We start from the raw sequence: 18,291 nt of genomic DNA on the forward strand, positions 1-18,291 counted from the left end.
TGTTATCAGTCATCAGGAAGATTCAAACAACCACCACTAATGAGATATCATTTCATATCCAATAGGATGTCAAAATTAAAAAGACTGAAATACCAAGGCTTGGCAAGGATGTGAAACAACCAGAATTCACGTAGACTGCTGATGGGGTATAAATGGTAGGTAAAACCTTTGGAAAACTGGCCATTTTTAATAAAACGAAGCGCACATGCCCCTATGACCCAGTAATTCTACTCCCGAGTATGTGCCTAAGAAAGGTAAGCGTTTATGTCCCCCACAAAGCATGTACAAGGATCTTCATGACAGTTTTAATTATAATAGCTCCAAACTGGAAACAACCCAAACATCCACTGAGGTGAGAACTGTGTATCTATAAAATGGAATACTACTCAGCAAAATACGGAGCAAACAACCGATATGTGCACTGATATTGAAAAATCCTACACACATAATGAATGAAAAACACGGAACACAAAAGAGCGTAGACTATGACTGCATGCAGATGAAATTCAACAGGCAAAACTAATCTCTGGCGGGAGACATCAGAACGGTCTACCTTCATGCGTAACCACCACCAAAATCAAGACAGGTAATGTTCCAAACCCAGAAAGTTTCCTTAGTCTCTTTCTAATATCTTGACCTGAAAGGTGTTTAGAAGGATGTACACCTTTATCAAGACTTGTTAAACAGTATACTTAAGGTCTGTACCATTAAGATATGTAAATTATACCTCAATAAAGAGAAAAATTCTAAGATATTATTGATTTTTTGCCTTAAAAGGGAAGATCGAAAAGAAACTGAGGAGATACCCAGAAAGGCAGTATTTGAAGGAGAAAGCTTTTAAACGATAAAATTTGAAATTGAACGCGGAGGAGGGCCAACACTTGTTTTGAGGTGACAATCTTTATTGACTCTTTAATTTCACTTCCATAATTATTTCTTTTGGAATCTAGGGTCCTACAGATTGTCTTGCTTTTCTTTGCTCTTTTTATTCCAATCTGGAAAACAGATGAGGCTTAACTACGTGGAAGGATGTCCCAAGGAAGAGCAACGAAAAATGTCAAGGACATCCTAAATGACATCTCCCAGTACTCTCTTTATAAGGACTCACGAGAGAAATTCATCTCCAACATCAGTGTCTGGAAAATCTGTGATTCTTCTGCATAATGAGGCTGTTTTCATCTTGTGGACACCAAGAATCCTGCTACTGACTTCATCCCCGTTTTGCTCTACCAAGAACACCAAACCAAATGGGAACCTTGTCTAATATACACACACCTCAGTGGCCTCATCTGACTCCAAAGTTCATTTTCCTCTTTTCTCTTAACTCAATCAGCCTAACATTTTTTTTTTTTAGTCCTGTGGTGGTGGTTGTTTAAATTAAAATATAATTCACATGCTATAGAGAGGTCATACTTTTAAAAGTGTGAAATTCAGTGGTTTTTATTATATTCCTGAAGTTGTAATACCTCCTCCCTCAAAAGAATCCCATTAGCAATCACTCTCCATTCCCCAATCTCTCCAGCCTCTCTGGTAACTGTAATATACTTTGTCTCTATAAATTTGCCTATTCCGAACATTTTATATAAGTGAATTCATAGTCTGTAGCCTTGTGTGTCTGGCTTCTTTCACCTCGCGGAATGTCTTCCAGGGTCTTCCATGTCGTACTATGTATCAGTACGTCATTCCTTTTTATGGCTGAGTAGTCCACTGCATGCATGTACAATTTGTCTCTTCCTTAACTGACATTTCAGTTGTTTCTACTTTGGGCTATTATGAATAATGCGCTGCTGTGAACATTCCTCTCAAGTCTTTGTGTGGACGCATGTTTTCATTTCTCCTAGGTAAACACCTAGGAGGCTTGATGGCTTATACAATAAGCTCTAGGTCTAATTTTTTGAGGAACTGCCAAACTATTTTCCAAAGTGGCTTCACCATTTTATCACCATTTTACGCCCCCATCAGCAGTGTGCAAGGGTCCAAATTTCTGCTTAACTTTGCCAACATCTGTTATTGTCTTTCTGATGTGGGTGTGGAGTGATATCTCAATGTGGTTTTAATTTGTATTTCCCCAATGACTAAAGATACTGAGGATCATTTCATGTGCTTAGTGACCATTAGTTTATTTTTTTTGCTTAAATGTCTCTTCAAGGGACGCCTGGGTGCCTCACTCAGTTAAGCGTCTGCCTTCAGCTCAGGTCATGAGCCCAGGGTCCTAGGATCAAGTCCCACATCGGGCTCCTTGCTCAGTGGGGAGCCTACTTCTCTCTCCACTTGCCACTTCCCCTGCTTGTGCTCACTCGCTCTCTCTCTGACAAATAAACCTTTAAAAATAAATAAATGAATGAATGAATAAACAAAATGTCTCTTCAAAAATCTACTGCCCATTTAAAAAATGGGTTGTCTTATTGTTGAGTTGTAACCTTTTTAAAAATACTTTTTTTAAAGAAACAATATTTTTAAAAAAGATTTAGAGAAAGAGAGAGAGCATGTACAAGTGGAGGTAGAGGTAGGGGGAGAGAATCTTTAAGCAGACACCCTGATGAGGGCAGAGCCCAATGTGGGGCTCGATCTCACGACCCATGAGATAATAATGACGTGAGCTGAAACCAAGAGTCATACACCTAACTGACTGAGCCACCCAGAGGCTTCTAACAATACTGTTTAAAACTCCTTTGCATTCTTTGAATATGGCATTGAGAGATAAATATATCTCTATGGGGCGCCTGGGTGGCTCAGTCGTTAAGCATCTGCCTTCGGCTTGGGTCATGATCCCAGGGTCCTGGGATCGAGCCCCGTGTTGGACTTCCTGCTCAGAGGGGAGCCTGCTTCCTCCTCCCTCATTCCCCCTGCTTGTGTTCCCTCTCTCGCTGTCTCTCTGTCAAATAAATAAAATCTTTAAAAAAAAAAAATATATATATCTATACAAAGGGTTGGAGTTTATATTTATCAATCTACAGAAATGCTACTTCCATTAGTTTTGATATGTTTAAAGTCATATTCTATATCCTAAATGAGCTCTGATGTACCATCCCACCGAACCCATGTCTTTATGTCTAAATTTCTGATGCTGAATTGTTCCACTGCCAATGGGTATTAGGAAAAGAAGCAATTTTTACTGTCTTCTTTTCTGTCAGTATATATTAAATACTTTTAAAAATAATAAAAAGGACAAGGAAATTAAGACAGACTTTCTGTAAATCCAGAACTCTTTCTTTAAATGTGAAGAGTCTCACAGAGAAATGACTCTGAAGCCTGTAAAAAAAAAAAAAAAAAAGAAAGAAAAGAAAAAAAAAGTATGTTGTCTATTCTATGAGTCAAACCTTCACAAATTTGCCTGTAATGAATGAATCAAAATGAAAAGACATCTTTGTGGGGTTTTTTTTTTTTTTGCATTATGGAAAAAAGGGGACAGTCAGCTAATTATTAAGTCAGAATCCACACAGCTTCATAAGTCAATTTTGGTCATACTACATATCTGAGAGGAATTACTGATACGACTGCTGATTTAACATTTAAAAATAACAACTCTCATCTTTTTAAAAGCCCTTTTACTATTTGATGGCTGAAACAGTTTTCCAAAACACAACAAGCTGTAAATGGATCCATGGGCTATTAATTTGCAGTGCATGGCACCAAAGGGAGAAGCTCTTTAGGTGCGTTGATGGGATTACAGGTATTATATAACCATCCTCAGAGAACTCAGAGTAAATCAGGGATAACATCCCACCTCTGTGCTCCATACGCATTCAAAGTTGCAACTGAAAAAGGTCCCAAATGAGAAGAAAAGGCAAAGGCAGAAAGGTCAATACATTTTCTGGAGATAATTTAATGTGTTGAAAGGGAAGGGGATTCTTTTAACGAGAGGATATTACACTTCTCATCTGTGAGAACACAGCTTCTGTATGCACAGGATGGCATGGCGCTCTCCAACACTCCTCCCACATTTCCAACTTTTTTTTCTTTTTGACTGAGGATAAGACATTACAGACACAGTTAAGCATATAGCAGTTAAGGATTAGAATGTTCAGCACATCACGAGGCTCCTAGGTACCCCTTGCGAGTCCCAAGAGTGACCACCACACTCACCTCCATCACACTGATTAGTTTTGCTCATTCTTAATATTTATATGAATGGAATTATAAAGAATGTTCTCTTTTATTCTGAGTTCTTTTTTTTTTTTTAAAGATTTATTTATTTGAGAGAGTGAGAATGAGAGAGAGAGAGTACATGAGAGGGGGGAGAGTGACAGGAAGAAACAGGCTCCCCGCCGAGCAGGGAGCCCGATGCGGGACTCGATCCCGGGACTCCGGGATCATGACCTGAGCCAAAGGCAGTCGCTTAACGAACTGAGCCACCCAGGCGCCCTATTCTGAGTTCTTTTATTCAACATTATGTCTATGAGATTCATCCTGGCTGCTGCACTTAGCAGTAGATCGTTCCTTTTTTATGAATATTCCATTATTTGAATATGTCACAATTTATTTACACATTCTACGGCTGATGGATATATGGGTAGTTTCCAGGGCTTGGCTATTATTAATAAGCTGCTGTGGACATTCTTGTATCTATTTTTTGGTGGGTCTATGCACACATTTCTTCTGAAGATGTTCCCAGGACTAGAATTACTGAGCCACCCTGGTATGTTTAGCTTCAGGGGCTATTGCCAAACTTTGGCTTGATTTATACTTACCAGCCACATAAGTGAGTTCCAGTTGCTTTACATCTCACCAACACTTGGTGTTGTTAGTCCTTTGAATGTCAGAGTTTCGGGAGGAGGAAAGCACCCACATTTCAATTTCACAGACATAATTCTGTTATTCAGGCACCCGGAGCCTTGTAAAAGGCACTATTTGTAAAAACAAAATGGGGCTTTGCATTCTGTGGACCTGCATCCCATCATCATGCTGGGGAAAGCCATCTCCAAGAGTTTGCTCAGCCCCAGGAGGCAGGAGGAAGTCCTGATGTCTCTCTTCCAGAAATAACTCACTGGGCCCCATCCACTGGTGGGGGCGGGGAGGGGAATACATTCTGAGCCTGCATATTTTCACATTTCTGAGATCTCAGAGTCCAAGGGCACCCAAGCCAAGTTTCCATTTAGTCTTAAAATTGTTCAAGCGCTTAGTCCCACAACTTCCAGGACACAAAGTAGGAATCCTTCACTCATTATGTTTTGCACTTGATTCTCTTCCTGTCCTCATTAAATCCCCTGAGTTGACAGAGTTTACTAGAAGCAACTTTTATCTTTCCCTTTGGAAGGGCCGTATCATATGACCAGCTCCTAAGTGGATCCATTTTGAAACGCCAGTGGAATTCCTTAGTGCTATTTTAAAACAGGTTTAAACAATGTTGTGGAATCAAAACACTGTTTTATAAGCCTGATCAAGTAATGTCATAAAACATCCCGCCCTGAAAAACAAGAAAAATGAGGGACTTGCATTCTGCAACATCAAAACATAACACTTCTGCCCTAAAATTATTCTGAAGATAAAACCATCAGAAATGTTTAAAAGTCAGGTAGGTATTTTATGTTGGTGAAATGAAGTGCTGGGACAATCAAGTGTGAATTTGGGACAAAAACATTCTTCCTCGTGAGGAAATAGGGTGTTTGCTCTCCTCGGTCCCAGTATAAAAAGATGCCTGTCTCCATTAATCTAGTTCATCGAATAATTGCTCAACTCTTTGTTTTCCAGCTTTAAAGGGAGACGGATGAGAGAAATAACCTAACTGTGAGAGTTAATATTTTTCGATAGCAGAGGGAGAAGAAACCGTTTTAAGTGCTCAATACCACTCCAGGAAGAGCAAATTCAGACCATACTCTATGCACGGATTTATTGAGCAATTTAGGTAGCCACCCTCCAGAGAATTGCTGTCACTGGGAGAAGGTACTTAAAGGGCCATGTTCATCGCCCCAGAACACAGGGACTGCGGGGAAATTTCGGGTTGCTATTTTCATGGAGACATTTGTTTCCAAACAAAGGGCTCCCTGCCAGCTATTTTAGAAGCACTTGCATATTTATTCAGTCAACTCTGGGCCGGGGATTGTCTTTGGGCACTGAGGTTTTATCAATGTCTATTTAAAGCAGAATGAAAAACAGCTCAAGATGGAAACACAGAATATTTCCAGCCCAGAATGTGAGATGCTGCCTTTTCTTTCAGGGCTCGTATCTGGTTTCTCCCTCTCTGAAATTGCCACCTGTCTTGCAATCGTTGGCATGCCCTCGTTTAATTGCTGTTTTGTTTTTAGTGGAACATAAAATAATAGTGCGCCTTAACAAATTATAGATTTGCTGAAATATGGTGTGTATGTGTGTACCGTTTTGAGAGAGAGCAAATCTTCCCTGTCAGGACTTATTTACAAGCTCCATCTGGTTACGTCCACCACGGACCCAGGCAACGGTGAGACTCCTTGTCATGCAAGGGATTATGTGCTGGAATTCATATGGTGCACATTTAGGGAAGGCCGCAAAAGGGAAAAACAGGCTCATCGTGTCAGTGGGACCAGATTTAAATTTCTAACTCTTGGAAAGATCAGACGAAAGTTCCTGATTCAGAATTTGTACTCCTCAATTGCTCATTCCAGAGATATCTATTAGGTACAGGTACTGGGCTTTCAGTTGAGGATTCAGATAGGAATGAGGCTCTGTGCCTGCCCTCAAGATGCTCACAGTGAGTGTAGAGAACACCTGTGTATGTTTTCTTATTTTCTCTTGTAAACACACACACACTGCTACCTACCTCCTGGACTCAAAAGCAAATCTGACTTTCAAAGTCACCAAACAGAGGTGCCACACTGTAACAAATCACACTGTTGAGAGCTGAGGGTGACCCACACCTGCTTCCTGTTACTAGAGAAATGGGGGTGCATACTTAGGAGAAAGGTGGCTTCAAAGAGGCGTGGGAGGTAAAGCTGGGGATGGGCATCACAGGCAGAAAGATCAGCGCACACACCCATGACAGGCATGCTGAGTAGTCAGCAGTGACTAGTGTGTCGGGGGGTGCATTTTGGGGAGCATGACAGGAGGTCAGTGTCCTGGGCAGGCTGGGGCAGGCTGAGCCAGCTGTGCAGGGCCCTGCCCATGATGATACACTTGGAAGGGATTCTGTAAGTGAGGACGGGCCATGAATCCCAGCATGGGATTATCTGGCTCAGAGATGACACTTTGCTTTGTGGGTGTTAGGCCTGAGCCCCAAGGACAAATGTCAAATTTAAGAGTATCTTTTGTTTCGAGTAAATGGACCACTGGACCATAAGGAGCATCAGCTGTTCTGTATAATCACGAAGGACTCTACTGCTGAGGCCAGAATGGATCATTATCCTAGCAGGAGGAAGAACAACAGGAGCTTAACACTTAGCTAAGAAAGGCCTTCAGTTCCTGCCATAAATTAATTCATGTATTCCTTACCACAGCCATATGAGGTAGGTACTATTGTCATCTTGGTGCCACAGACAAGGAACCAGGGGCACAGAGATGCTAAGTAACCTGAGATCACACAGCTACATGAGTGGTGGGCCGGGACCAGAATCCATACTGTCCCTCAAGTCTGCACTTTAAGCCACAGTTACCTTACTTACCCCGCTGCTCTTCAGAAGGGGGAGTAAACAGTGCAACTTGAGGTCTCCCCTGTTCCTCATATTCCTTCTACCAGTTCACATGATCCTTGAAATCCCACCAGGACAGATCCACCCCTTCAGTGACCCTTTGTTGTATAAGGACAGGACTGAAGCCGGAGGATCCAAGAAAGCAAGACTCAGCTGCCCACAGCTCAGGATGGGGGAAGGGCTGAGGGGGCCCGAGCAAGACAAAGGCAGGTCAGTGGGCTACTGACCAACAACTGAAGCACTACAGGGAGCTCTGCAGGGGGCTGAGGCTCCCCCAGAGTCCGTTCCATTCCTGTCAAGATACAGGAACACCTGACCGATCAACATGTAGAACCCCCTTCATGATATTTCACATATAGGCCACTCTAAGGATTTCCAATTGATTTTTTTTTTTTGCTTAAATAAAATTTACAGAACTTTATATTACTGCTGTGAAGGTAAAAGCAGTATTGTCTGACATAAATAGGAGTTAAGAGTAAAAAATAAACAGGGTTTTCAGGTTGACTGCCTCAATAGAACAAAGCCACGCTCTTTCACGAAGCTTTCGTGCCGCAGTGGGAGAGTCAAGCAGTAGCAACACACACTGAAGGACCTGTGAGGCTTCAACTATGTACTGTCTGGCCATGTAGGACAGTCTGCACACCTCCAAAATAAATAAATAAAACCTCGTCCTAACTAGGTACAGCTGCTTGTCCTCTATTAGAAAGAGGGAGTAGCAAAGGTTTACGAGGTATGAATTAAGGATGTACTGGCACTGAACTCAGATTTTCTCATCAGTAATACAAAGATCGAACGAATACGGAAAAGGGACTGACTTTATCACTCTCCAATTTGAGATGATTGCATACGAAGTTTAGTGCTCCCCCAAATTAGGTTTCTTGTAGGCTGTGTGCAGAATTTACGCTGGGGAAAACACTGTCCTGAACTTGTACATACGTGAAATTAAATAATACATGATAGAAAATGCGATTTGGGAGCAAAGGTGGGTGAAGATACTGAAATGGGGTAGCATTAAATCCACAGCAGATCGGTGTCATTAGAGAAGGGAGGTATAGTTGAAAAGCTCCCAGGAACTGGAATGAGGACCCATGGCTTAAAGCCAGCAGTGTGCCGGCAAGCAGGTCTCTTAAGCTCTCTGAACGTCAGGACCCCCAGGATCCAAATACTATTCCTGTTCCACCTGCCGTGTGGGATGACCCAACGTCTTGGGAGACTCTGTCGCTGGTAAAGCACTCTGGGACCACCGACTGCCCTATTATCACCCATGTCCCTCCTGCCATGTGGCTGACTGCACAAGCAGGCCAGGGGTAAGATTTGGTTGGGAGAAGGGAGATGATGGACTCAGGGAAGGTGGGCCACAGAGTCGCAAATAAAGGGTGGAGAGAGATGGAAGGTACCCTAGCGGCAAACAAAGGAGGAAGCAGGAAGTGTAAGAGACTTTGCTTCCTTGGTGATCCGGTGCCAAGTGGATGCTGCCCAGGACACCCTGATGGCCTCACCTTGAGCTGACTGATGTGGGGAGGGGCTCAGGCGTCCTTTCTAACACCCCAGTTCGGTTTTCCCCATGGAGTTGGGTTCCACGATACCCAGGATCCCATCCCATTCTCTGATTACACATGTCCCAGCATCTCCGGGCAAATGAGCCATCTGCCTCCCAGTTTCCAGTAGCCGAGGAAGGCGGATATTTATTTTAGAAACTATGCCTGCAAGCTTTAACATAATATTTGGGGCTGTATATCTACACAGTGGTGTTATAAACAATTCAAAATGACGAGAGCCTCTGCCCTTCACTTTTCTCCTGGAGGAAGAGCTGGGCTGTGTAGTTATTAAAATAAAAAGCAGCTGTGGCAGCAGCAACCAGAGCACAGAACAGAGCCCATGTCACCACCAGAGGAAGAATCTCCCTGGGAGAACAGCGATCATTATTTAGGACCTACTGTGTGCCACGCAGGGTGCTAAATGCATCATCCTCCTAAGGGGTGATGCATGAAACAATCCAGCAAGGTTGCCCCACGCTGTAGGTTAGCTCCTTGCACTTGAAACGAAATGACACCTCTTGCCAAGAATGCGGCAGCCAGAGGGCAAGGTCGGATTTGAACCCAGCTCAGGCTCACTTCAAAGCCCTTTGTTCCTTTGCTCGGCTCTGTCCTGTGTGTCACGGAAATTTCTCCTTTTTCTGAGGTGAGAATGTGCTGAGCGTCCCTTTTCCAGGAGCCAGGCTGCAGGGAGAAATGTGTTAGTAAAGCTGAAGGAATTTTAATACTTCCTTTGCAGTCTGAGTGTTAATGGGCCTGAAGTCCCACAGTGGCATTGACATCACTGGGCTGCCAGTGCCCAAACGGAATTGGGTTTTTTTAATCTCCTGAACAGATGCAGGAAAACAGTAACATTTGGCAAGTGGAAAGGGACAGCAGATTTTTACTTTCCAGCTTCTGCAACATTTTTAGATACAAAAGTATAAAGTTTCCAGCCTTTCTTTTACTTTTGGGGGGCTCTGTGGGGATTTGTGTGTGTGTGTGCACGCAGGGTGAAAAGGAGAGGGGCGGGGTTAACGCTGCCTCTTGGTGCAACAGAACAAAATGCTCACGCTGAACCTTGGGAAGGCAGTAACAGGCCAGGACGCAACATGGGAACAAATGAAGAAATAAACTAAAATTAGAAGGACATTAAGTGCCCTGATGATGATTTTTATATAATTTCCCAAGTACACAGGGCAACCTACAATATGAATTTCCTCGTTCTAAAGCCAGTAAAATCCAGCCATAGAACCAATGAGCACATCGATATAATTTGCGCCTCAACAGTAGTGATTTTAACCGAGGTTAAGTGCCTTTAATCCAAAAGGTTTGTTTTAATGTAAGTTTAACAGTAGAGGGGAAACGAAACACAGAACAACAGAAAGCTCTCATGGAGGTATCAAAGTGTCCGCGCTAAGCACATTCATTCTAGCCAATCGACCCGTGGGGACGTTCGTGTCTGAGGGATAAATCAGAATTTAAAGACTTTATAAAAAGCTGTTTTTTAAGCTCAATATGCCCCAAATGAGAAGGTATCAACGAGCACTCAGGGATTCCCAAATTCAGAGATTATTCACAACTGCTTTATTCTACAAATATACTCATGCAACTGTCACGGGGGGCAAAATTGTTGTGAAATCAACGCTGAACAGCATTCTCAAGCAAAGTCAAAGACATGTTTTGCCCACCACTCAAAAAGCATGGCCCACATAAACATAAGCTCAAAGGCACTATGAAGAGGTTCCTTTGTGAATTAGTGCCCGGGGTTTCTCAGAAAGAAAAGCAATAGAATGGGGATGGCAGGCACAGTAACCTCCGCAGTGTTTCTGTTACAGACATGGGGCAAGGGCATCCCATCTGGAAGGCCAGAGGTCCAGAGGAACCTGGTCAAATGTTAGAAGCATCCAGAGCCCACCACTTCCCCTTTATCATGGCCCATGAGTCTTGATTCTGGCCTGTTCCGTATCTTTCATTTTCCTCTTGGCCTCCTGACCCCAACGTCTGGCCCATCCTTGGATCCCCCTTTTTGTCAGTGAGCAAACTGATGGCCTAGAACTGGCCAAGTGAGCCCCAAATCCCACCACTTGTCCATGTTAACCTCTCCGCCTTTTTGGGCTTTTGCCACGCACAGTTACCCAAGATGCCTGCTCAGCTCAACCATTTTCGACAGCAAATCCACCAGAAGATCTAATGTCCTCTAGGGGAGAGAACTGGCAAGAGGAAGAAGATTGGAGAAACCCTGTTGTCTAAACAGGATTAAAAGCATCAGTTCTCACATCATGCCTAGGCTGTCAGTCAATACTAAAGTTCCTCTTACCCAGGTAGAAAACACAATCCCAAAGAAGCTGCAGAACTTGTTCTGGGCCCACAGAAGGTAAGTGAAGGGCTGAGGCATGCATACCCAGAACTGCTTTGTGCCTGACACCTTTTCAGGAAGGAAAGCTAGGGACATGTTGGATTTGGCTGTTGTCTTTTAAAATAGCCACATCGAGGGGCACCTGGCTGGCTCAGTTGGTGGAGCATTGGACTCTTGATCCTGGGGTCATGAGTTCAAGTCCCCTGTTGGTGGTAGGGCCCACTTAAAATTTAAACAAATAAATAGTCACATTTAACCACCTGACCAGTCTAACTTCACTGAGCAAAGCATCATGCTAACCTCAGGGCTACAAGGTGAGGAAGACATGATGCCTGCCTTTTGCCTTTTAGGAGTTTATAATCAATCGAGAGAGGGAGCCTCAGTGTTGTGTGAAGAGTCACACTGTAATAAGTTTGTGACTCATGGGGGTATATTCAAAGCACTACAGGAACATGGGGGAAGAATGAATGACGTGGAGTGTGGGGTGGGGTTAAGGGAGGCTTCCCAGAGAAAATGACATTTCTGCCAGCTCCTGGGGCTCATCTGAAGGAGAAGGCAGTAGACAGTCAATTCCAGGGTACAGCCTCCAGAGAAACATGGAGCTGTGAGGCTCGTGCGTCAGCATGGCCCAGTGTGGCTGGAAGTGGGGGTGCCTATTGGTAGGAGAGGAGCAGATGACAGTGGGAGATGAGATGAGCATGAGCTCACAGAGCAACCACAGGTGGCATATGTGATCACTGGGTGAGCCACCTAAAGCAGAAGTAGGCAAAGTGTGGCCTTTGGGCCAAACCCAGCCCTCTGCTTGTTTTTGTAAATAAAGTTTTATTGGAACACAACCAATCTTTGTTTATGTACTTTCTATGGTTCCTTCTGGGATAGACACAAGGATCACATGGCCCACAAAGCCAAAAATATTTTCTTATTTGACCCTTTTAAGAAAGTTTGCTGATCCCTGGATTAAGGATTTGAACTATTCATTTGGATTTCTGCAATTGACCCAAATGCACATGGTCAGGCTTTCTATATATACTCCTACGGTCTCTATGTGGCATCATCTTAAACCTTCTCCTTCCCCATCATGGACAATTAGTGGTTTATCTGTCTCATAAACTTGTCCAGACATCTCTTTCACAATCCCAAATTTTATGTCTTCCTTTATTCTATTTCTTATTTTAGGGCCACATACTTTCCTCTGCTGACATCGTTCTGAGCCTCCCATCCCACCAGCAGAAGCTCATCACTCAACTGTGAGTCATTTTGCTTCCTTTGCCTCCTCCCCAAGTTCTTCATAAATTTTTGTACCACTTTTAGAATGCTGCTGAAAATCGATTTTTTTCACTTGCTGCGACCGCTTTCAAATCCCGTGCTTTGACAAATAGCTATTCCTCCGCAAAAAGGCTCCCTTAGTTTTACAAAGCCCTTGGAAAATACAAGGTATACCCACCAGCATTTACAGAACAGAAACGGGAAGAAATAATCATGCTTTTCCGATCTGCCACACTAAAGGATTTCTTTTACGAGGAAATCCCCTTATACATTGAAAACCAAATTTGAGCTATAAAATTTAAATTTGCACATGATTTTCTAGGGGGTACATCTCTGATATGCAACAAGGAGTGTGATTATTGTTTAATTAACCACTTGCAATAGCATCAAAGAGGGCAGTCAGAGTTGTAAAAGCTGCTTTTTATGGTATGTAGTACATATTACTACTGGGATCCAAATCCCAGCACTGCCCCTTATTCATTGTGTTACCCTAAATTAATTAACCTCTCTGTACCTAAGCTTCCACATCTGCCCAAAAAAGGGGAAGGAAGGGATTATAACTAATCTATCTAACAGGGTTGTTGTTAGGATTGAATGGGACAAAGTATTAAAAATGGTGAAGTAGTGCCTGGCCTATAGAAAACACCTAGCCTATGTTAGCTACTACTATAATAGGCTTCTTAGGTTTCTTTCTTTCCTTCAACAGCACAAAGAATAAGAACAGCACCGTGGGACCTGACGGGTGTTCCTGAGCATGGAGTAAGTTTTTACCTTCTGTCTTTCCGATTCCCTACTTAGGGATGCTTTCCTCCCACACTCCTGGCCCAGCTGGTTTGGGCGGGATCAACCTCAATGCCGGGCTCCAGGGATTGGCACGTGATCCAGACCTAAGCCAATCACAGTGGTTTACCTCTCCAGCACCCCCAAGGTGGGACAGTTATACGGGGGCACGCGACCCAAGTGAGGCCAATGAGAACCAGGTCCCTGGCGCTAATGGAATGACGGGGACCCGAGCCTCTTTTTGTGTCAGGTAGACTATCAGCCGTCGCTGTTGGTGGCATCTTTAGTAGCCATTTATAAAATCTTCCTGGAAACAAAACCAACGCACGAAGAAACAGTTGTGGGAGGCAAAGGGGAACCATTCCCTGAAAAGGAACGCAAGCCCTCAGGTGCATATGGGTTACTCTGGACTGTCCAGTTCCCCGTGCCGATGTTTGAAGCTTATGCCAACTTTGAGCTGAGTTTTCTGTCACTTGCATCCCAAAAGTTCTGACACATACTAATGAGTCCTCATGACCTACAGCAAGAATTGAATGCAAATCTTGCTAATCTCGGTACTGCCGAGAAAGCATGGCAAGAAGAGGGAAGAACTGAACTGTGATCTTGGTTCTGTCTTTAGCCAGTTGGGGATTGCTGGGAAGACAGTTTCATCTTTCTGGGTCCCGGTGTGCTTTTATGTCAAGTGAGAGAGGTGAGTGAAAATCAATCTCTAAGATCCTTTTTCAGTTCTAACATTCTATGAGTCTCTATTATGCCTGGATTCCTTTCAGTTGCGAATGCTGTGGTATAATTGGTTACTGATTCTCATATTTTCCTGCTTCTTTCCGTTTCAACTTTAAAAATATCCTATTAGACCCTCAGTCTCTATACTCCAAGTGTTTATTCCTTTCCCTTCAATTCCTTCTAAGGAAAATATATTTATTTTTGTATACTTGGGTATAATGATCCCATTTTCTTCTCATTTCTATATTTTTAAATCTAATTAAGGTGATAAGTTCCTTGAGGGTTGAAACTAGAGTTTTCCTGTGGGTGTAAACATTATTTTTTTTTAATTGGCAACCAAGCTGCCAGTTTTTACAGAACAGCAGGATATGGGTTTTAAGTAATGTAAGCAGGAAATGGGTCTCCAGCCCACACAAAATAAATGCAAAAGTACTGATTTACCCTGAGTCCACATCTGGCTTACTCATTTATAATTTCAGCCTAGACTAAAATTCTCCCACAGAACTTCAGTGTGACAGCCATGTCTACAGAATGTCAGACCAAAAATGTTGTGTCAGGGGATCATCCTGTGAGTCTCACTTACACATATAAAAAAAATCTGGCTATTTCAGGGCAATGCCATGCTTTTCTCTTCAATGGCAGGGTTGGGGGGCCTGAGCTAAGTGAATATTAGCTCTGTATCTTCACATTCGTTGATTTTAAGTAATTCAAGAGCTCTAAAGTGTGGAGGGATCAAAGAGAACTGGCTGGGATGTGGTCAACTGACCCATCATCCACACACACAAATTTCTGGAGAAAGAAAAAAAAAAAAAAAAAACTCTCCCAGGAGGGATTGGCAGGATGCTTCCCTGTCTGATGACCCAGTCCATTCTTGTTCATCAGGACCCTAAATACGAACAAGCCCCCAACTTCAACTGCTTTAAGGGGCACCTCTTGGCAAATACAAGAAAATTAGCTGGAGGCAGAGGTTTTAGGGTTGGTTGGTTTAGCAATTCAATAATGCCATTCAGGGCCCTATTTCTGTCTGTCTTTCCACTCTTCCATCCATAGTGCCTGCTTTGTCCTAGAGGTAACTTCCCTTGGAGTTGGAGGAGAGCTAGTAGGAGCACTTGGGGCTACTTGCTTCCTTGTTCTCATGCATCAGGAACTGTCCCAATATTCTAAGCATGCGTTTTTTGTTCTCTTTGGGTCATTTTATTAGGACAAAATTTCAAATTTGCTCAGAAGTTACAAGAATAGTACAAAGAAGCCCTGTACACCCTTCATCTAATTCACAATTCCTAGTATATAACAATATGCAACAGTATATTACAATGCTATAATCTACAGTCCATGTTCAGATTTCACTCACTGTCCCAATAAGGTCCTTTAGAGCTATTTTTCTCTCTGACCCAGGATCCAATCTGGATTATGCATTGTATATAACTGGCATGTCTCTCTTAATCTGGAATAGTCTTTCAGTCGCCTGTCTTTGCCACTCATAATCTTGACATTTTTGAAGGCCACAATTTTTTTTTAAAGTGGGTTATTTGCTTTCTTATTATTGAATTTTCAGAGATTTGTATATTCTAGATACAAGCCTAAATCAGATGTGCAATTTGTAAATACTTTCTCCTAGGGTGTGCCTTGTGTTTTCATTCATTTCACAGTATCTGTTGAAGAGCAGACATTTCTTATTTTGATCAGGACTAATTTATCTTGTTCTCTTTTATGGATACTAAGCACAAGTTTTGAATTCATTCTCATTGGACTGGCCTAGGTTACAAATTCACACCATGAACCAGTAACAGAATATGACAAGCTGGGACACAGAATAGGATGCCTGGCTTGAGTCGGCTCAATTATTCCCAATCCTGCTGTTTTTTTCCTCAAGCATAGAAACCCAAGAAATGGAAAAGCATATTAAACCCTGGGTACATTTAGGAAAGGTGAAGTGTGGAATGGATGCTGGGCAACATCCTCTAGAAGCTGCTCCAGGAAAAAGCCAATCCACCAGCCAAGCACCCTCAGAGCAGTGCTGCTTGGTTCTGGGGCCTTTCCCTCCTCAGTCTCCCCACCACCCAATGGCCACACTTTCCAGTTCCAAAATCCAAGAGCCTCTGTCCTGTAACATGCATCTTTGAACCAGCCTGTAAGATCATGGGTGAAGTCCCCGGCTTTTTTTTTTTTTTTTTTTTTTTTTTAAGAAAGAGCATGCACGAGCTGGGGTGGGAGTGGGGCGGGATGGGCAGAGGAAGCGGGAGAAAGGATCTCAAGCAGACTCCCCGCTGAGCGCAGAGACTGATGAAGGGCTCCGTCTCCCAACCCTGAGATCATGACCTGAGCCTAAATCAAGAGTCAGTTCCTTGACTGAGCCATCCAGGGGCCCTGGTATCTGGCTTTTTGTCTCCTACTTTTAGAGGGCAGGGGCCATGTCTCAGGCACCCCCAGCGCCCCCTTACACCACGAGCCCCGTGCCTCACTCACAGTCTGCCTTCACCAGGTCCCCAGGTCACGGGCTGAATGGAGAAGCAGCAATCACATTAAGTGCTTCACCCGGCACACAAACCTATGTCTTCCTGAGGCCTGCCTGAGCCAAGCCATTTCTTGTCACTTTCATGTCTCCTCCATGTGAAAGCACCAAAGAGAGAAACGTAAGTAATGAGGTTTTTTGGAGTGTACATACTGTCTGTATTAAATGATGTATATTTCAAGTCCCCATTATCAGATAGATGTTTATGGACCGCTAATTTTTAATTTACTAAAATGTTCTCTTTTGCATTAAAAAAATGTATAATTATTTGGAGGAGGAGGTGGCTGGGAGGAAAAAAGGCTAAATCAAGTTTGGAAAAATGCCAACGCACTGAGTTTCTAAATATTTCTCCCACAACAGAAATTTTATGCCCCCCCTTCCCTCTGAAAAAGGGCTGACTATTACTACCATTAATATCCATGCCTCTCGTCTCGTTTTGTTTTCACGGATACAGGCAAAACTTCTTGTTTCCACTGTCAGGATGGGGGAAATGGAGTCTCTAAGTGGCTGTGCGATACACCTGAGATCCTAGTGGCCCCAAAGCCCACGGGGAGTTAGTACCATTCTGGAATACAAATCTGCCATCCACAACACACAGCTCCTGCCTTTTCTGCAACTGCCACTCCAGTTTTATCTGAAGATCCCCACAATTCTTCTGTTTTCCTGCCCCTTCTGTTTACACCTAGCCTTGGCAATCTATCCTGAGTGTCACGTCTGAGTTCCATGAACTCTGTCCTCCATGACTTGATTTTGGAAGCTGAGCAAATCATATTTATAGATAAGGCAAAGACAGAAAAAAAGTTTTTTGAGCCTCCACTTACATTCTTTGGACATTCCCACTTCAAAGCACTTCTGGAGTCGACAGTATTGGCATCGATTCCTGGTGACTTTATTAATAACACAGTTCTTATCTCGATGACAAGTGTAAATCATGTTCTTCTGAATACTTCTGCGGAAAAAGCCCTGCAAGCAAGCAAGAAGATGAGAAGACTAAGTAAAACTACCAAGTTCCATGAGAAATCAAAACCAGCCTTATCAATGCATTGATTGCTCCGTCTGAGTCATGAAGTGATGGCAGCAGAAAAATTAACTTATTTGAGCCTTATAATCCTTGTGAAATAGTAATAGTCAGCTCTCCCTTTGTTTCAAATCAGAAAGCCCCTTTTAATCAAAACTAGACATGACCGTTATTATCTTGCTGAAGGAAAAATGAATACCAAGCTAATTCACTTGGAGAACATTATGCAGAGCTGGGTTCCCTCCAAACAGGCTTAACTTCATAAGCAGCTCCCTTTCTGGCCAGAAAAATTCAGGTGAGCCCACTATCAAGAAACCCAGTATAAGAGGCATCACATCTGCAAAAGAAATGGTAAGATTCAGGGAAGAATGAGGTCTTCTCAAGAAAGTCTTTTCCACTTTTCCCCCACATATTTAGCTCATTACAACATCTAAAATATGATTTAATTTACAGCGTGTTTAGAAAAATATCCAAGGTTGGAAACAAGGCAAAAAAAGGCCTGCCCACTTAATGGCACA

The 18,291-nt window shown here is 43.0% G+C and overlaps 1 protein-coding gene across 6 annotated transcripts in view; it reads right to left on the minus strand.

Annotated features, from left to right (window-relative positions):
- The window catches only part of RARB (retinoic acid receptor beta), a 505,987-nt gene that overhangs the window by 79,792 nt on the left and 407,904 nt on the right, over window positions 1-18,291 (minus strand). For all 6 annotated transcript variants that reach the window (XM_035724196.1, XM_027587268.2, XM_027587269.2 and 3 more), the window contains one exon: window positions 17,577-17,718. In XM_035724196.1, the coding sequence (XP_035580089.1) occupies window positions 17,577-17,718 (142 nt within the window). The remainder of the gene's footprint in view (window positions 1-17,576; window positions 17,719-18,291) is intronic.

Source organism: Zalophus californianus, chromosome 1, assembly GCF_009762305.2.
Source record: "Zalophus californianus isolate mZalCal1 chromosome 1, mZalCal1.pri.v2, whole genome shotgun sequence".
Taxonomy (NCBI): Eukaryota; Metazoa; Chordata; class Mammalia; order Carnivora; family Otariidae; genus Zalophus; species Zalophus californianus.